Raw genomic sequence first — 21,879 nt, 5'->3', positions numbered from 1 at the left:
GTTAATTTTCTCCATTTGGTCTCTAAATGGGTAGCAATTCTGTTCCTAAAAGAAACTGTAATGTAACGCTAATTAAATTAGTTTAAGAGGGGTCAGTTATATTCGAACATGTGTATTTTATAATAAACCGAGAGGATTTGGCCAGCATTTTTGTTAATGATGGGTGGCAGAATGTAGAGGTTTAGTTCAAAAGCAAGCATTCCGAAGAAAACAAAAAGCCAAAGCCGCCCTTTATTTAACACTTCAGGGCTTATTACTTATAGTCTACACTTGAGAACAGCCTGTCGACAGCAATTTGGTGTTCTTTGTTTCCTTAACAAAAATAAATGTCATTCCGAGTGGGAATATCCTTTGAGCAAATGTCTCCAAACTCTCTCTGACTCAATAAGCCTAATGTGTGCTTTGTCAACATGACAAATTGAGCTCATCTACGTAACGACAAACAAAGAAAGCACTTTTTCCCTAGTAAATATCAAAATGTTTGCAGAACAAATGCCTTAAAGGTGAATAGGCAGGTACAGGTAGGCTCTTATATTGCATAAGGCAAACCATCATGGGACCGTATCTGATGGTGTTGTTTATTGCTAAGGGCAATGGATATAATTCATGGCCTATTTAAAATGGAGTGAATGTGAACTGCATTTACAGACCCAAAACAACATCTATTCCTCCTAAAACAATTTAAAAATGAACTCTGGGGTCAGAAGTTTCCACCAGGATTATTGTTGTTTGCTGAAACAAAGACTAAACCATAACACTAATAAAAAAAGTACATATTTTATCTAATTAGATCTAAAAAAAACAAAAAACAAAAACAAAAGCATTGCAAAATCAATCAAACTAATCAGCTATACTAAAATAGCATTGGTTTCTAATATCAGTAATAAAAATCAGCCAGTCAAAATCTCCATAGAGATTTTTCATGATGATATATAAAATACAGACCTGACATGAGCTTCAAGAACCTATCTAATGATATGTTTTTATGTACACATCACTTATTAATGTGATTTCAACTTATTTATTCATTTATTTGATTATGGTTTAATTGCAAAATATTCAATAATCCTCAAGAGATATTCATTGCGAATGAAACCATCGCCATTGGAACCATCACCAGTGACCATCCACACCAATGAAAAAATCCTATCATGGAAATAACAAGATTCAATACCACATTAGAGAAATAAAAGAGAAATAAAACTTTTCCCAGTGAGACCTATAAAGATAAAACCCTGCTTAGTGATATTTAATAAAGGACAACCCAATAAAATATATTTAATAGGGAATGGAGTCTACAGTTGTTGTAGTAAAGAATCACAAAGTACTGTGAGTTTACTGGCTCTTCTGAGAAAACATACACTGTTCAGTGGCTTACCTCTTCCAGTACATCAGCTAGCTTGCTGAGTATTTCTTCTGGAAGGCCTTGGAATGTTGGAACACTGTGAACAAGATAAAGAGAAAGTTTTAGGTTTTGTGAGACAGCAAAACAAGCTGTTTCCATCAGGTCACAAAGCATCATATCTGACCAGCTGATAAACAACCAAAACAACCTGGTAGTTTCAAAAGAACAGGTTGTGAAGGAAGAGTGTCTTTTTCATGAAACTAATTCAGTAATAAAAACTCTATGAAATCCACAAAAGCTGGTAAATGAACAGAGCAAATTTATGCAAGATACTGACAAGCACACATTTGAAGTCTTGGAAATTTTGTCTCAGGTTGAGGTGTGGGCGGACTACTCATGGTTTTCATAAAAAAGGGCTGCCAATCATTTTATATAGCTAAGAAAACCAGTCAACCAGAACTTTACTGGAAAAAAATCTCTCGGTCTCAAATCTCCAAATTAAAAATATATGGTTTTCCAGATTTAAATTAGTTAGGGGACCTTAAAAGCAAAATAAAATCAAACTGCATCAATCTAATCAAACTATTTACTTTTAGCAACACTACACTTTTTTTGGGGTTCAAAGTTCAAAGGTTTACATACACTGTTACCAGAATCATCCACAGCTGTCTGCTGTTCTTCAGAAAAAGTCTTCAGGTCCCACAAATTCTTTAATTATTTTGTGTAATTGAACCCTTTCTGACAATGACTGTATGATTTTGAGATCCATCTTTTAAGACCCATAGGGATTCATATGCTCACTAATGCTCCAGAAGGAAAAAAACGGTGCACGAAGAATCAAGGGGGTTGAAAACTTTTGAACTTTTGAGTAACAATGTGTATATTTTTCATTTTGCATTTAGTACTGCCACTCAGAAGATACTTACATGTTTCCCAGAAGGCAAAATAAATTATAATAACCCTGATTTTCAAAAAAAAGTTTTGAATTTATGCATTGTTGTCCTTCAGTTGTCCTCAGTTTGAAAAGATGGATCTCAAAATCATACATTGTTGGAAAGGGTTCAAAATAATACATACAAATGTTGGAAAACTAATGTTAATACAACCTGTTGTTTTAATAATGCATTAGCAAATGCTGAAATGAACATTAACATTGTTCTTTCTTAGTTCATGTTAACTAATGTAGTTAACTAATGTTAACTAATGAACCTTATTGTAAAGTGTTACTATTTTGTCTACCATTTTGGACCATATGCAAACATTTAGGTGAAATATCTTGCTCAGGTCAGTTCTAAATCAACAATAACATGCAGTTTGTATGATCCTTCTTATTTTGGTAAAAATTCGTCTTATTTGGGGCCTCTGGGGAAATGTAATTTTCTTTGACAATCTCATTGCAAAATGACATTGTTTTGTGTCACCAGATGCTTCGGAGTCCATGACTGAATGACCGTAAAAAAAAAAAATCAAACAAACCCTGACCCCTTCGTTCAAGGCTCCAATAATTCATTACGTATGAAACCATAACGTTGTTTTCTTTCTGTTTTCAGACCACAGAATATCAGGTGTTCACTAATGTAAAAAATGACTATTACATCAAACCGTGCGGTTTATTGCATTTCTTACATTTTGCCTGCAAGAAACTGGCAACAACTGCAATAATGCCCAGAAATACACAAAAGAAAGAATATCTTTGTCTGTTGACCTTGGCAATGCCCACAAAACCCATGATACCCGGTAACAAAGGTTCTCATCTAAGGGTCCTAGCGCATATTAATGCCTGCACAACCATATTTTACATCCTTTAATCGGAAAACCTAAAAGCAACCTTACTAACTATTCATAATCATAGTAAATACTGAGAATTGGTCACCAAAGTAAGTATTGGTCAGCAGGTGTATTTTTTATTCATATAAAATATATTACAAGGAGCCTAATTAGGAGCCCGATTTTAAAAGTGTGATTTATAGCCTTGAGAAATCACACAAATTAACTACATTTTATAATGGGCTTTTTTTCTGTGTCTAAAATGTTTTATCAAGCGGGAAAAACATGTATTTATAAATACAAATATTTATCCAATAAATCAATTTAAATATGGAGTCAAAAATGATGCAAACCACTACAGTAACACTTTCACTTGGAAACATTAAAAATGTAAAAAAAAATATTCTATAAGCACAATGCATACTAAAATATGAACGCAAAAATCTTTGCACAAAATCGCAGTAGACTGGGAGAGTGTGAATGCAGTGGACTGTTGTCTAATCGATATCAAATGATAAAAATAAGAATGTTGTAATAAAGCTATTCATAAACAGCTCGTGGCTAAAAATCTATATTTTTCGACTAAGTGAGTGGAAGGAGATGAATTAGGCTCAAGCAAGCAGAGTGAGCCTACATAAAGCAACAGCACTCTAATCATTATCCGCCCTCTGCCTATCTCTAACAAACACACACTTAACTTTCCTCAGGAAAAAAAAACCGCCGGAAAATAACGACAGTTGATTAGAAACATTTGAAAGCAATATGCCATTTCACCTTCCAAAATATTACAATCGAAACCCATCACCCGAGAGATTAACGCCACACACAGCAGAGGACAGCGAGTTATCTGTGATTGTGTAACCATTCACTTCTGCGTTATTCATTCACGATGAAAATCAATTTCTTTTATTGCATACTGGTGAGGGACGGACCTCTTCCGTCAGGGGTTAGGAAAAATAAATAGAAGTGAACGAAGAAGCAGCCCACCTCTTCAGAAACTCCATGTACTCGGCATGCTTGATGAGTCCGGTCCTCATCATGATGGTCTGGAAACACTGGCGGTCGATGGCCCATAACTTCACATTCGTGAGGGCTGGGGAACAAAATGTGAGAATAAATACGCAAGAAATACCCATGTGCACAATGATTTATTCAAAGTAGTCTGTATTATGTTTGTCTGCTTATCATAACATAACATATGTGGATTAAATAAATAAATCCGTTTAATTTCGTTTGAGGCCAACTTAAAAGCATTAAAAGAAACAAATAAAATGTCATTTAAATTATCCCTAGTAAAGAATAAACCTGTTTAAAAATGCTTTCATTGATATATATATATATATATATATATATATATATATATATATATATATATATATATTCAAATTTATATTTATATATCATATTATATATATTGGTGTATTATAACTATATACACCAATACATATTTTAGATTTTGATTTGTTTCTATATGTTCAGAATTATAAAAATATAGTCTTTATATTCATATTTAAAAATATTTTCAAATTCTATATAATTGTTTCCTGTTTGTCCCTTAATAATAAAATAATAATAATAATAAAATATTTTTAAATCAGGGCTATACAGTTAATTAATACCAAATTTTAAATATAAACTGTTTTATTTCAGCTATAAATAAAATATAAATATGAATAAGAATTACAATAATTGTTCATTTAAATGAAACTTAATCTTAAACTTAATTAGTTTGGGTAAATAAAAAATTGAAATCCTCTGCATAAATATCTAAAAAAAAAAAATCACCAGTCTGAATACATGGAAACCTCAGTACGTCTGCAGAATGATTTACAGAAAAAAAAATCTTTTAGAGTCACTGTAACTCGCTTGGTTTCAGCCTAATTGATTTTGCAGTCTGGGAATGCTGTCAGAGCTGGAGAGAAAAGAGGCGTTTGTCCGTGGTGACAGAGGCATAAAATGATTGTCACTCGGCGGCATTACCAATATATTACTTGCCCTCTAAGACGTGCCTTCAGGAGGGGGCAATTGCCAAATTATTTTTAGATGAAAAGACCCATTGGGCCCTCAATATTTGACAGGTCTATGCAAGATATTAGCATAAACTTCCTTCAAAACAGCTTTATTGTTTGCAGTTCACTCATGGCCATTACACACAAGACTTTCCTCTACAGACTCCAGTGTATTGATGCAAGTATTGATCATAAAGTAAAGAAGAAATATTAAGAATAGCATATATTTGTATCCAAGCAAGGTTGCCCTGCAAGGTATCTGAAGAATATACTAAACGGCTTTAGAGCTCGAAGGACCACATCTACCGATGCAAACCAACGCAATCTCGTGAACTGGCAGTGCAAGTGTTTGCGACAAGATAAGCCCTCGTTTAACAGGAATGCGATTACGAGCATGCATCACTTGCAGCCGGCGCAAATGAGGCTTGTACAAGAAACACTTCACAAAGACCCGTTTTCGAAACGAAATTTGCATTCTCTGGCCATTTGCAGAGCCACAGTTATGGCCACGTTAATAGACCTTCTCAAGTGCTTCTTAATGAGAGCGTTGTGTTTTAATGCTTTCAAAAACCCTTTAGATACTGGCCAATTACAGTGGATTTATTATATGGGACAGCAAGTCTCGATCAATCAAGATTCGATTGAGGATGAGAATGAGGACAGGACGCTTCTGATATGAAAATAACAATTCCACAGGATTGAAAAAGTCTAAATATGTAACCATTGATAACCATTAGGTGGGTGACTGTATATTTCTGATAAATTATGGTATAGATATCTGGTATAGATAAAAAAAAAAAAAGTCATTCATATTGGGAAGATTGAGTACATCACAGTAAAAAAGATGATCATTTCAAAGAATCAATACTTTTCAATTTTCAATATTACTGTTTGTTTTGATTTTATTTAGTGCATATAAGTGAAAATGTGTTAATTTTTAATAATGATTATGAATAATGTTTATATAATATTTTTTTATATATATCTAAATATAATCGTCATGTTTTCTACACGGTTTTTATTTAAATGAACATGAAACAATATTTTAGCATATTTAAATATTTCTTTTGATACTGTATACTTATTTGATGAATTCATACGAATCGGGGAACACCTACCACACATGCAATTTAGCGAAAATCATATAAAATGTATTATTCGAGTCATATGAATTAGCTACCTTGTAAAACATGAACTGCTGCGAGATCGGCATGTTTGACTAAATAAATACTAAACTGCTACATAACTAAATGAACATCCACACAAGTGAAATATTTTATATTTCGAAATATTTCATATGCTAATTTATGATATTTTATTTATTTACTGTATCCTTATTGATTTTATTCTTATTCTTGCTTTCTTCTAGTTATGTATTAAGAATATAAAGTGATGCATGTATATTATTAGATATACAAAAAAACGGCAACAGCATTGAGACTGATTTGCAAAAAACATATTATTCAAAAAGCATTTATTTATTTATTTATTTATTATGTTTTCATTGTGTTTTATAGTTAGCTGTATTTTTTGTTATTTTTACCTAATTTGATTGAGATCAACTGGAATGCACAACCCTGTTTGTCCGACCCAGCTTTTCTTCATAGTTTTTGTTTTGTTTCGTTTTTTTTTTAGCTATACTGTGCAGCCCTAATTGCTGTTTCCACATTTTGAGACATGAAAATGACAAAGTTTGAGAACAAGCTGTTCTCCAGAAGAATTATGGCTGCTGTATAGTAGAATATAATAACTATGACGGCAGTGCAAGCAAATATAATTGGCAACAACATGTGTGACAAGAGTGCTGATGTACAAACCCAATTAAAACGTTGCTTTTAGGGCAAGAAAAAAAAAATGGCAAAACTCAGATTCATGAATCAAGATTAGAATAAAAAAATACTTCACTGAACAACTGCGGACAGGCTCATTTGGCTCATTTTGATACAAAATAAACAGAACATTGCCGCTTGGCTGCTCTTGGACCGGAACGTCTTGTTTAATCTGAATGTGCCGCGCAGCTTTGGGCTTCCAATTATCCACGAATCCAAATCAAAACCATTTCCCAACACCTTATTAAATACTGGCTGAGTGCTTCCTCTGTCTCAGCTTTTCACTGGAGAGCAAAATGCAAGACGGAAAATTAAACGTCTTTATGGTTGTCTGTCTCTCTGAGTGGTTTGATCGTGAGCCACGCTGCTGTCCCTGTCATTCGGATCCAGCGAACCCTCGGTAGACTGCGGAAAATCTATTCCAATGGAACCTTTACACTCTGATTATATAACACAAGCTTCTTTTTGATCCCTTGTCGTGACGTTGATTAGCGAGATGCTGATTATGCAGTCATAAACTCTAAGAATAAGGTGTACGGATCAAATGCTCTTTGATGCTCTTTCATGAGAGGGTTTGCTCCGCCGGTGTGCTTCTATACGGGTGTACAATCACTTTATATAAATATATCATTAGCAGGCATCTCTAACATTTATCATCAATGCGTAATGCAATCAGTCAATGCAACGTTCAGAACTCTCTGTTGTCTGAATGTTTTATAAAAGGACATCAATAAGATTCCATTATAAGATACTTGACCTCTGTAACATTGGTGTCCCAGTCAGATAAAATGACGAGCGATAAAAGCTCCATTATCTCTTTCCTGTAAAGTTTCTGTGATGCCAAAAATTGATACCAAACGATTTTAATACGTTGCCAAAACTAATATGCTACTGAAATGATTCTCTTTTGTTCTTCTATGGCATAACCGCAAAAAACACTTTATTTTAAGGTGTCCAAAATACACAGTACAAATGCACAGGCATAAGCTACTTAAAACAAAGTAGTTTTATTAACCTGTTAATATACTATTAAAGTACTGAAATCTGTTTTGTGCAGGTGGTGATGAGAAAGTCACATGATGAACCAGAGCCCATCACAAGCAGCTTTTAAATATGAACATATATAAAAGGTGCACAGCGTTGTTCCTACAAGCGCTAAACACCATCATGGTGAGACCCATTTAACTGAAACATGCAATAAACATTAATTTAACAACACATGTAACATGCATCCCTAATAAACATAACTGATAAGAACTAAGAAGAAACATAGTTATTTCAAAGAAAATCAATAAAAATTCTAAATTTAAAATGCAATGCAGGGAATTCTGGGATGCCAGTTTACGTTTTTTCAATGCAAATCTCACAGGAATTTACCGTTAACCATTTAACAGTTTTTTACCGTAGCATTTTCATATTTATTTTACAGTGTGGTTCACTATCCGTATATATGCATGTGCTACAGTGAAGGCAAAAAAGGCTGATTTAGATCTGCGATTAAACTGACAATAACTTCCTGTGCGTAACGGTTTTACTACATTCATTCCATCCATTCAGAATTGACTTTTCAGATAGACCATTTGATAAAAATATTTGCTAACACTATAGAATAGGAAACACAAATTCTAACACAAATTTCTAATTTATTGCTTTAGTACGGTAGTTGAGGTATTGGGTAAAATTAGGGATGTAGAATAAGACCTTAATATTTGTTCAATTAGCACTAACAAATCACTAATATTATATTAATATGCATGCTAATACGCAACTAGTTAAGAGACCTGTAAATAAAGTGTTACCGAATAGGTGTCATAATACAGAGTGATTACCTAGTTAAGTTAGTAGTAGCCATTATACTGAAGTAAAAAATATACTTATTATGTACTTAAGTTATGGAGCAGCCTGTAATTACAAGTTATGTAGATAATATAACAGGCAGCTACACATAAGACATAAGTCTGTTACACAGCTACTTTAACTGTAAATTTAACATAAAACCGCAAAAGCTACAACGTTGTTACCGTATTTTTTTACGGTCGAATTCCGGCAACCACAGCTACCGTTTTTTTACTGTAAAATTTTACAGATTTTTTTTTTTTTTACAGTGCAGACACAGAGAAACAAGCTGTAATTGCTGTCAAACAAACAAAATAAAAACTACTAAAAAGCTACATTATATCTCTAAGGAACAAGGTAGCAACTTTTTAACGTCAGTGTCTATTGTTGCTGTTTGAGCATAAACAATATCTGCGAAGTTATAGGAAGCTGAAAGTTCAATGCAAAGCCCACTGCATGTTTCTGAGGGAGGAGCTTCATAAAAGCAGGAAATCATGAGCACATTTATAGGAGAAATAAAAATGTAAATATGTAAAAAAAAAAAAATTTTACGAAGTATTAATACATGTTAAACTTTAATCAAGTCGAGAACAGTCAGTCAGCCCTTTAAACTCACACTTCACTGGAGAGATGCTGTACAGACACAGATAATTCAGACGCACAGTATCTCTTTTGCTAATTAATTGAAATGAATGTAATCGCAGTTCACCTTGAGTTCAAATCCCGGCTCAGTGATCTTTCCAAAACTCCCTCTCTTTACCACTTCGGCTGCTGTCAGCTCCGATCTGTCCGATGCTAATACAAACACCCCCCAAAAAAACATGAAAAAGTCCTTATTCGTCTCCTTCAGTGCTTTGATGCAATCTGTACTTTTAAAAGCGCTGTATAAATAAAATTGATTGATTGGTTTGATTGAAATGCAGCATTTTAAACAGAGAGCCTCTGGTAACTTGGCTGAAATTGCACCTAGTAAAGACATGTTGTAACATGCGGTCACAGAGCTCATCTGCAGAGCGTTTTCAGTGCCAGTTTCTTTAATAATGAAATGCAGGTCGCATTTGGGGTCAATTACTACCATCAGCATCTCGAATAAGAGACAAGCAATTACAGCACTGCCTTCCAAGAGACTATTGACAGAAACGCCTTCACGCAAGCGGCGCGTATCGATTCTGTTGTGGGTCTTTTTTATCACTCACTCCCTCACTAATGTCAGCGGCAAAGATACAAGATAACCAATTGACTCTTCTTTTTTTGAAAGGAAATAGCCAACGCTGGGGATGGTATTATACTGAGAGAGAATGAAAGAGTAGATGGAGGGTCTGAACACTTCTTTGTGTCTGGGAATAGTTAATGTTGTTGTAGCTAGATGTTGAATTGGGAGCGTTTTTCTGGCCGTAAACCAAACACTGTAGGACAGGAAGGCACATTTAACTGACATGAGAAGAAACTGACCACGACGAAATCTTTTGTAGGACCATCTCATTTGTAGTCTTCGGACAACATCAACAGTAAGCAAATCAGATATTGGTATATGTCTTCTTCGTACGTGCTGTTCATTATTCAGCTGCTCATTTTCATGAAGAAAAAGACCAAGATTTCCAGAACACGAGCACTGAAAAGAGTCAGGCAATTTTCACTCAGAAATTACTAGTCAATACCACATAGAATTACAAGGAACTAGTCAATATCACGATGAACTGGCAAATAACACAATGGATAAAGCATGACATTGTAAAGCTGCAAAAAACAAAGTGGAAAGTCGATTTTTGTTGTTTTATTTTAAAATTCTAGTTGAAACCTCTACTACAGTTCTTAGCGGTACATTAGAAATTTATTTTTATTTATTTATTTTACTTCCGATTTACTTTGTATGGTAGTGTCCCTTGATTTTCACAAAAATACATATTATTCAGCAAAAACAGTTTTCAGTTTTGACAATGATGACAAATGTTTCTTGATCGGCAAATCAGCATATTACATTTCTAAAGGATTGTGTGAAACTGAAGATGCTGAAAATTCAGCTTTGCATCGCAGAAATAAATGTAGATTTTGAAATATATTACAGCAAAAATTATTTTTTAAATTACATAATTGCATTTACAGTATTACTGTTTTTACCTTCTTTCTTGGTAAGTGTAAGACACTAAACGTAAAAAAAACCCTTTGATCACTGGTGTATTACATGAGCAGAAAATGTAAACGCTAATGTCAATATTTATAAGTTGGACATGAAAATCTTGTCTTGATGGCTGTGTTGTTTTGACAGCACTGATCTTCGTTTAGAGAAGTATTTCTACAAATGTTGTCATCATTTCATGGAATAGACAGGCATAATTAGTCTACTTTCACGATGTAATTATGTTCAGCAGGTGTGTTTGTGGCATTACCTGATTTGTGTAATTCCTTTAGTGAATTGGGCGTTGAAACAACACCGACAGCGTGCGCATATAAACAACACTATCAGCAGAAGCCATTCATTAAAACCTTTGTTTTTACCAAATATTAGGGTAAAACGCACATTTTATCTTTGAAATATCAAGAATTTTACTGCGAGGTCGACTTTATCAATTATTAATTACATACCATTTGTTCATCACCGTCAGGATAGAGTTTAAGATGGAACTCGTCGTTGAAATACAAATGTGCAAATTTAAAATGAGTGCAATTTGAAGCGCTAAGGTTATGCAAGACTACTACTATGCTAATTCCCAGAAGCCTTTGCCTCACAAGCATAAGTGCATAAGACAGGCTTCTTGGTATCAGAGGACAAATTAAACTCGTCAAGACTCATTTTTGGCTAAGCCGGCAGACTATATTCCCTTGACTATTTTCAGCTTTCCAATGATGTCTGCGGAGACCGAAATGAGCCTGACCAAGAAATAATGATTAATATTGCAAATCACATTACAGATGAAAGCACCTGACTCCGCTAAGTGTGCACCAATCGCAGTGTTGTCTGAAGATGTTTCATTCTCATGAATATTTTGGCCGTGATGATGTAACAATCTCAATCTACAGCATATGCGAGACGTAAATGCAACATATGTCACTGCCTCGTGATAATAATCTCATGTAAGAACCTCAAAATTGCAGGGAAGATGGAAATAAATGGTCTGGTAACTGAAAGCGTCTAGGTTCTCCCCAAAAGCAAAACTCTACTGCTCAGATATTCCTTTTCGAGAGGAGTTTCCTGTTAGTATCAAATTTATCTCTGATGTTTCTTATTATATTACTTAAAGGAGATAATGATTGAACTGTTTCATAAAGAGCTGGGTCTTATTTAAAATATTGGAAGATATTATTCAATTCTTTAAATTCAATAACCTTTATTGAATTTACAATTTTAAGGTTCTTCAAAAATACACCAGACATACGGTTCTTGAAGACAATGAGCTGAATACATATTTTATATGAAGGATGTGTTTTCAACTTTTCTGAAAAATTCATCTTAAAAAGGGCTGAATTCTTAAAACTGAAGATTTGTACATTCAGATTTATTCAAGGTCAAAGGAAATATATATTTTTTTTGATTATTACCATTTTATGGTTACACCACTTGGTTTTTTTCTTTAGTCATTAAATTAATGCTTTTCAAAAACATACTGTATGAAAACATGAATAAAGTATTTCTAAGAAGTTGGCGTATGCATTTTAATTTTGTCATTGACCCAGCTAAATTCATGGGAAAATTGATTTCTTAAGAGTGTCTCTTATTTCCCTGTGCCAGAATCCCTAGAAAGTAAAGTTGCATGCTGTTCAGAACTGCCGTGCCCTTGAGGCAAACACACTGATAGAATATTTGAAACATATGGTTAGTTTAATTCATTAACTTCAAAATGACAAAAATGTATAAAGACCAAAGAATAGAGATCTGATGTGTAGCAAAAGATGTTCTGCTTGACAAAATAGAAGAACATATCTAAATCAATAATAATTCCCATTTCCACCATCAGGGCAATAATTAATCTGCTCCAATCAATGGGAGATGTTACTGCTTTGCTGGTGTATACTGTCCTGATGAATAGATGGTTCTTGGGTCAGAAGGTTTAAAAATATCTATCAAACCCACCACAAGTTGTTTGGGTGGGTTTCAAGCAAAATCCTCTGTTCTCATCTGAAATTAAAACACCAGCACATTCAGCTGCCACACACTACTGGTACCTCAAATGGGGTCAGATGAAAAGAAGAAAAAAAGGTTGAGTTTGCATGGATCGAAACATACCCCCTACCCAAATATATTGCTGGATCTCGTGTTGTGAGACTATTTTTTTCCGCTGGACCTAGACATCTTGCTAAGATAAATGGCATCAGGGATTTGATCAAATACCAAAAGATTGTAAAAAATCTAAACCTGATTGACTACAAATCTCATAATGGGCCTTCCTTTGGGTCAGTGATCTGAAAGCAAACATCAAAATCAAAACAAAAAATGGGCTACTGAGTTCATAATGAAGGTTTTCCATTCGTTCCAGTCCGGTCCTCTTACCTGAACTCTGTAGAAAATGACTTAGATAAACCGTAAAGGAGAAAAAATTAAATGTAGCAGGAAATCTAAAGGATCAGGAGAAATTTTATATGAAAATCTTTTTGCCAGGCATCATCAGGCATTAAAGAAGAGACTCGGAACTATTAAAAGGGGGCAATAATTGTGGCCATTGTGTATTGACCAAAATACATACTGCACATATGTACGTGAGATCTCCACCACCTCCAGTTTTTTGTGATTTCTTTGAACAGAAGATAAAAACCACGAATGACTATCGCAGCCTTCTTTGCTCACATTTCCAAGGAGTCTAATAGTTCTGGCCTCGACTCTTATGTCAAAATCTTAACATATCTTCTTAGAGCACATTAAGGTTTCAAGAGAAAATAGTTCTGAGTCAGATATTTTGAATCAGCAGATCAAGTGCGCAAAACCGATCTGAATGATTCATTCTGAAATCTGCCTGATTGCGCTCTTGAATTCACTGACGCCGTTTGACGAAGCTCTGCAGCTCATTCGCTTACAGAATTAGCGTTTTAGTTTACCGCCGGTTCTTTTAGGATCCAGCCAACGGGTCAAACCTCTAATCAACAAGCCCCGAATACACGTCACGATAACGGCTACAATAACAGGCGAGATGTTCCGCGACGCTCCAGTCTTCCTGCTCCTGCTCTGGAAAGGTTCAATTCGAAGGCAATTACAACGCTCCTGCCAATAACATAATGATAAACCCCCGAATGATGAACACGATCGGTAAGACAATAATACTGCTGGCTCTGAGCCAGAGCCGAGCAGATGTTATCAGCTGTTATTCTGATGCAATATGATGAATATTCAATATCCTAAAAGCACGGACCGTCTTTTAATCTGTCATCAAGCTGTTAGCCGCCTTTCAAAATTTTACAGCGAGCGAGGCGGCCAACCTCATGTCAGTCAAACCAGTTTAATGCGTGTTGGGAGACACTGGGGAGGAGAATCATCATAGAAAGCATGCGGAGAGTGACAGCAGCACAGCAGAGAGGGTGATCGGTCAACTTAAATCAAGTCTAATCTTCTTATTGATTAGCTGTCTTAATGTTATTCATGGCAACGTGCAACAAATCACTGCAGCACTCTTGAGCAGCGAGATTGCCTTTCTGTCACTCTGATTAAACGAGGCGTCAATTAAACAGGGAAAATTTGGCGACCTAAAGTACCTTCTGCTTTTAGACCAGACAAAGACTGCGTGTTTCGTGTCAGTCGCTTGTCAAATTGGCTGTTGAATTTTTTTTTGTAGTAGATGATGATGATGATGTGTTTTGAAGCCTTTGAGGGGAAGGGAGAGGAGTTTTTAAATAAGGTTTAGTGGCCCGAACACTTTAAACATCCACTGCTAACCCAAAGTGTGGGTCCTTCAGCATTTCCAGACAATTACTGAATATGATTATTAAATTTGTGCATTTAAAGTTTTTAAATTAAATACGTTTTTTAATTAGCCCCTCATGCTTATCAAATATGGTAAAATATTGTGAAATTTTAATACAATTTAAATTAATAGATTTTAAAATGTAAATGTATTCCTGTGATGCTTCATTAATCCAGTGTCACATGATCCTTCAGAAATATTTCTAAGATACTTATTTATGATACTGATAATATACTTAAGTATATAAGTATAAGTTATTATAAGTTATTATTGGTCCACAATTATCAGTGTTTCTTTTTATTGATGCTGAAAACAATCTTTGCTTTTTAGGATAATTTTTAAATATAAAGTTAAATGAGCAGAATTTATTTAAAATAAGACATAAGACATTTCTGTAACATTATAAATGTATTTATTTCAATATTTTTTTCTTACCCCAGACAAGAAGACAAAATATTAAGCAACATTTTAAGCAGCAGATAAAGACTAGAGTAATCGTGCAATTATGAACACTGAAATAATATTTTACAATTTCACTGCTTTTACTGTATGCTTGATCTAGTGACTACATTTTATTAAAAGTTAAGCTATTGTCACGTTGCTGAAAAACGTGTAATTTAGTAGTGTTTCAGTACTATTAAGCTATACTGTCACACAAAATATTATGTTCGTCAATACTTTTACATTGAGCTAAACTACTGTCTAAAAATGTTCCTACATGTTATATTCCTGCAGCTCAAACATCAAAGAAACTTGGGTTTGTGTGAACTGATAATGTATTCTTTTAATGCAGAGTAAGACGCTTTGCATGAAAGAATCTGCCAAATGCAAAAAAAAACAGTAACTCTGACACATATACTTGCAAAGGCTGTACAGTACCATACAGTAGCAGCCGCATTTGATGCAAATACTAGTGGAAATGTATAGCTGTTTGTTCAGTGTGATTAAAGTGAGATGAGTTCACTGCATGGATCTCTCACAGAAGAATGGAGCTCAGGCTTCAAGTGACACAACTGACTGATAGAAAATAAACAAGATACCGCACTCAAAAGCTTCTAAGGAGCATTTAACAGGCCTTTGAAAAGATGTCTCGGCAATGAAAGGCATGTGTATTTCACTATACAGCAAACAGAGACCTGTTATCATACCGAAGGAAGGAAATTTAGTCAAACTGATATCTGAATGCACTCCAAAGCAATTATTTGGCCATTTTCAGAACCTCTGTCTCCGTTATTTCACCCACTCCGACGGATTTATACGTTTGCTCAGTTAAAAGAATGAATATGGTGCTCGCGTAACCGTAGCAAATTAAAACTATCCCTTGAGAGCAGTCGCGGCGACGATGGGGATGTGATATTTCGAATTCAAGTGCACTAACTGTAATATAAGATGCATTGCTTGACCTGTAAACCATATTAAATGCTACACCAATTTACTCTGTTCAGCTATGCTGCAAAATATAGATTACACCAAACAATGAGATGCCTTTGCGACTGAACCATAAAAACCTCTCAAGAAATCCACAGCCTCTTCAAAGTCTTTGATAATTCTTGGTTCATGTGTCATGAAAACAATGATGGGGGCTGAGGGACAATACTAATTAGCTTCTTGTAAAAAGATTCTAAATTAATAATGCTCTTAGTGGGGTGAAGATTATGGATTATGCATGTATAGTGAAAAACTGTGTGTGTGCCCATATTATGCAATTTTTAAGGCTCCTAATATTGTTAATAGTCTACAATAAGGTTTACATGCATGAATGATGAATAAATGCTTTTTTGGCTTGTCGTGTTAAATATCACCTAATTTTCCAGCAAATCTCAAACGATTCGAAGCAGCTACTTTCCGTGAGCCCGCCCTGCTCTGATTGGTCAGATGGTCCAGTCTGACAGCACTAGTCGGTAAAATTATGTGTTTGTGGGCGAGGTCAAGTTCTTCTCAGCCTGCCAATGCACTACATAGACGGGAATTAGTAGCCGTCACAGAGATGGGATTCGAATTACTAACGATTCGTTTAGGCTGTATAGATCCCACTCTTTTATTTTGGGAGACAATAACTTTATTTATCGAGCACTTTCGAGAAGACAGTATTGAAAATGGCGTAACAGGGGCACTTTGAAATGCGTCAGCAATAGCCTTATTCAGCTTATTGCCAAATTCACCACGAAAACTTTTCTTTTCCTAACAAATGCATTAAAAAATATCTCATGTGTTCATGCCCGGACAAATCACTTGGCAGTAGAATCTAATGAACTGCGGTGGCTCAAACTCATCAGAACAACCACTATATTTATTTTTCCTCCGTATGAAAGCTATGTTGATTTGACCAAAAGGGGAATAAAAACAATGACTTTCTCCTTGAAAGGAAATCATATTTGCATACTGTTTCATTTCAGAAGAGAAAAAGACTTTTGAGATATAGAGGCAGAAAGCCAATAATACATCTGATATGGCTTAGTGACACTGTCGTGTCTTGCATATTAAACAGTCTTTTAAAGCATCTCCTTCCTGTATTCCCCGTATTTCATCTCCAAACTATTAGTTAGCGCTCCATTTTCCTAAACATAAACTAGCAGATTACTACCATTTTGTTATTCGTTTAATATCAGTTGAACCACTGTGCATCACAACACCATCTCAGTGGAGATTGTATTCATATTCTTTTTCTTTTAACCTGCGGTGTCTAAGCTCGTCTAGATGTGACTCCTTGTGGTAAACAGCAGCATGAAATGCAATATATTTACAAGCCTGTGCAATTCTATAAATAAATCATAACATGTGTCAGTTTTGTTCTACCGGGGAAGGATGAGGGAATTTTCATTGATTTTGACAAACACCCCGAGTCTATTTGTTGCTCCTGTACTCAATGATCTCTCCTTTGCAGAAAGGCAGTAGCTTGCTTTTTCAAACACTTTAGGTCAAGTACTTTTAAACAAATCAGAACATATACAAATTTATTTTTACTGATATTATACTTATATATATGTGGCATCTGTGTCATTTGCTCACTAACGGATTCTCTGCGGTCAATGGGTGCCGTCAGAATGAGCTTTTAAAAACTGGAGGAAGTGCTATTATGAATTAGTTCGGCCAGAAGCAATGGTTGAAAGTTAAAATGTCCTGGATTTGTGTCCTGCAAACATTCAGCTTTTCAATGTACAACTTCCGTTGTACTCTCATTCCGACGGCACCCATTCACCGCAGAGGATGCATTAGTGAGCAAGTGATGCAATGCTAAATTTCTCCAAATCTGTTCAGATGAAGAAACAAACTTATATCTTGAATGGCCTGAGGGTGAGCACATTTTCAGCAAATTTTGTGGTGATCTTTTCCTTTTAAGATTATTCCATCTATTTAACAGCAGCCAGACATCACCGATATCATACTCAGACTGCTGAATCCAGTCAGTCAAAAGGCCACTTTTAAAATTTGCCTTCTTGAGATGGAGCAGATGCCACTCTCTATTTGAGGGCAAACTGAATAATATTTCATCTTCATAGCCAAATGCCTTCACACGGAATAAAATTGCAGCATGTGAAGTTATTCACATCCATCACTGCAGGAGCAGGCTATGAATTAGTCACACAAAGCTATATAAAACCGTAGATCAGAAAGTAATAATGCAACATGATTTAAAGTAATGAAACTTCTCACTTACATATTAAAAAGATAAACTAACATAATGACTACCTACAAAGAAAATGAAACTTTCAAACTTCTGTTGATTGCGCCTGAATGTATGAAATTAACTAATTGTGCAATATGTATAATAGCTGTACATATATACATATATGTGTGTATGTGTGTGTGTGTGTGTGTGTGTGTGTGTGTATTCATCTCTGGCTACTAATAGAATGCTTCAAGTTAAGCTCTAAGAAACAAAAATGTGTTGACAACAATGTATTTTCAATATAAATCGACAGGCATCTAGCATAACATGTTTATTTGTTTTTACAAGCTAATTTTCTACTGTGATAAATTAAAGGGTTTGTTCACCCCTAAATGAAAATTCTGTCATTAATTACTTACCCTCATGTTGTTCCAAACCTGTAAGACCTTTGTTCCCCTTCAGAACACAAATTAAGATATTTTTGATGAAATGGGATCGCTATCTGACCCTCCATAGACAGCAACACAACCAAAAAGGTTCCCACGGCCAGAAACGTAGTAATTAAGAACATAATTTTCATTTTAGGTTGAACTAACCCTTTAACATCAGACCCTAGCTTGAACCTGGAATATTATCCCTTTAATCATACCATGACAAAAAACATTCCTGCTGTCCAAAAATCTGTGATCTAAGGTTTGCTCCTCCGTGAGAAAGAATTCAGTAAAATTAAAAATAAAACAGAAGGAATGCATTGAAAGTAAAGCAGACCCGTTGCTCCATTGTGTGCATACAAACTAAGCGACATGCAAAAGAACAGCATGACTGCCATCGAAATGCACTTTCACGGCTGCGCGACTGTGGATTAGAGCATACGGTTACCAGGTAACCTCTCTAAACGGCCAGAGGATACGACAAACACTCCGAGACGCATCAGTGAGTCGCTTTCAGAGGAACTCTCCAGAAAACCCTGCGGCTTCCCACAATCCTCCACAACAACTATCGCCACCAAGAAATGATTGGCAGGGCTTCCTCTCTAGAGACCTCAGGTTTAATACTCATGCAGGTCACAGAAGAGCAGCCCTCAACCTCCTTCCCAACAAAAAAAGAGTTTCGTTCCATCACGATTCAAACATTCAGCTGCATGATGCCGCTTCTCCCGTTCTCCGGAGAATGGAAAGAGACTCCTTCCGTATTGAGAAACAATCAGACTTACGTCTTCCTCTCGGTCTCATAAGACAAGCTGATGATGGCAACGGCAGGATGCTGTCGGACGCAGCGTGTTTTCGGGTTCACTTATCATAGCAAAGGACAATCTGCGGTTTACGGCTCTAAACCGCGTTGGGGAGCCGTGTTCACAGCTTTGGTAAAATAGCCAACAAGCGCACACCTGTGACCGCACATCAGTTGAATTTCATATTCAGAGCTCCCGCGCCTTTTGACTAATGCATTTCCGTGACTCACCCGCTCTTTCATGAATACCGGATATGGATATTTTACAGAGATTGCACTCACAAAGAGCGGGTGATGACATGTGCTCCGTTTTATCATTTTAAGATTCCTTCGCTTTGGTGGGATTTATCAATTTTCGTGACTTTTCCCGTCCTGGTAACCACAATTTCGTAAAAAATTCCCTTTGATCGTTATGTCGCTTGGTAATTAGGCTAATGGAACGTACTAAGTATGTGTCAGCTTTTATGACCGCGTCATCTAATTTACTGACATTTAATGTGTTTGATCATATTGTTGTTGCTGGCGTAATACAAGCAACAAGCCACTGAAAGTTGTTTGTTACAGTGATTGCACCACAAATAAGAGATCAGAAGGATCATTCAGACTCTAAATTATTGGATAAGCTGTGTTTAAAGCCATTGTAATGGATGTTAATGAAGCAAATCAGTGACTACGCATTTTACATTTATGCATCACATTGCTTGGCTGCAACTGTATTACTTAGTAGAAAAAAAAATGTAATTTTCAATAGAAATATTAACCACTTAAGGTTAATCCTTAAGCACAGTGAATTTAAAAATATCAGTGTTTTTTATTATTTATTTGTGCTTATTTTATTACTTTTAAATCCTTGTTCACGTTATTGTTTATTTCTTTTTTTTTTTACTTTACTTTCTCAGCTTTGTTCTTGTTGTACAATATTTCGGGTCAACTTGTGTTTAAATATGTGACCCTGGAGCTCAGGTATATATGAAGGAATAGCCAAAAATACATTGCATGGCTCAAAATGATCAATTTTCCTTTCATGCCAAATATCATTAAAGTAATGGTCATGTTCTATGAAGATATTTTGGGTTTTTTGCACTCAGATTCCAGATTTTCAAATAGTTGTATCTCAGCTAAATATTGTTCTATTCTAACAACCCATACAACAATGGAAAGCATATTTATTTAGGTGATGTATAAATCTCAATTCAGACTGGTTTTGTGGTCCAGGGTCACAAGTTTTTTTGTATTTTTCTTTAATAAAAAAAGCTTTTTTACTACAGCGTGACTATGCGTATCACACAAAATATTTAAACTTAACAAAAGTATTTTTTGGTTATTGACCTATTGAACACTGGTACCAAATTATTGCCTAACCCTGGTAAAATCATCTTATTGCTCATTTTTGATGATTCATTCAATCAGGAGGCACCAAACCAATTGCTAAATGTTAGTTTCAATTAGGAAGTTTTTTGAGGTACCAAACTCTTCCAACAATATACTACAGCAATAATGAATTCAGCACATTAACAGTCTGCCAGAACCATCCACGTGCTACTGCAACCAAAGAAAGAGCATAACAGTGCTGGATCAGGTCCTAAAAACAGATCAAACAGTCTGAGTCCGAGAAGCTGAGAGATAGAAATGTTCCTGTCGGCATAGATTTCAACTCATGACCAATACACGTTTACGCACACATACGTACCCTAAGTGTATGTGTGGATTTGTAAAAATGTGGTACGCTTCCTGCGGTGTTTAGATAAGTACAACAAGCTGACTTGCATCCAGCATCTGACCTCTGACCTGTGGCACGGCCTCTTTCTTGCTGCCTGAAGAAACACATAGTCGATGTTTTGAATTGCACGCTCCAGAGAGCTTATTTCCACCTGTAGACATGCTCGGGGAGATGCAAGCACATGCCCCAGCAGTCTCCTGGATCATGCAATAACGTCCCTGCAGGCAGCTGGTCATGAGGCTGCAGGACTGTGTCGGAGACGGTGGGGGGTAACATTTGGACATTTCAAGGTTAGCTCAGCGCCTCTTCGTCTTATTCATAGCAGAAAGAAAACCAGCTCTCTCTGCTTAAAATTTAAATGCAGGTATATATTTTCATGTGTACAGAGCATGTGAATAGAGCATGTGACATCACATACTCTAATGTTAATTTCTGTTACATTGCCATCTACGGCGTTCCGTTGTAATCTAATTCATACCCAACAATCACAGAACATTCCCCTAATGTTCCCATATAGTTCCCACTCGGAACCAAATAAGAACGTTCTAGGAATGTTCCCTGTAGGTTATTTTCATGTCTTAAAAAGAACCTCCCCGGAATGTTCCCCGAGAGACCGTTTCCAGAACGCGTGGGCTATTTTTAAGT

The 21,879-nt window shown here is 35.6% G+C and overlaps 1 protein-coding gene across 1 annotated transcript in view; it reads right to left on the bottom strand.

Moving 5' to 3' along the window:
- prkg1b (protein kinase cGMP-dependent 1b) overlaps positions 1–21,879 on the bottom strand; it is a 111,873-nt gene that overhangs the window by 39,235 nt on the left and 50,759 nt on the right. Inside the window, 2 exon segments of the mRNA XM_043253965.1 lie at positions 1,379–1,442; positions 4,100–4,205. Coding sequence (XP_043109900.1) covers positions 1,379–1,442; positions 4,100–4,205 — 170 coding nt within the window.

This window comes from Puntigrus tetrazona, chromosome 12 (genome assembly GCF_018831695.1).
Source record: "Puntigrus tetrazona isolate hp1 chromosome 12, ASM1883169v1, whole genome shotgun sequence".
In the NCBI taxonomy this organism is placed as follows: Eukaryota; Metazoa; Chordata; class Actinopteri; order Cypriniformes; family Cyprinidae; genus Puntigrus; species Puntigrus tetrazona.
This window is presented reverse-complemented; position numbering and strand designations above follow the sequence as displayed.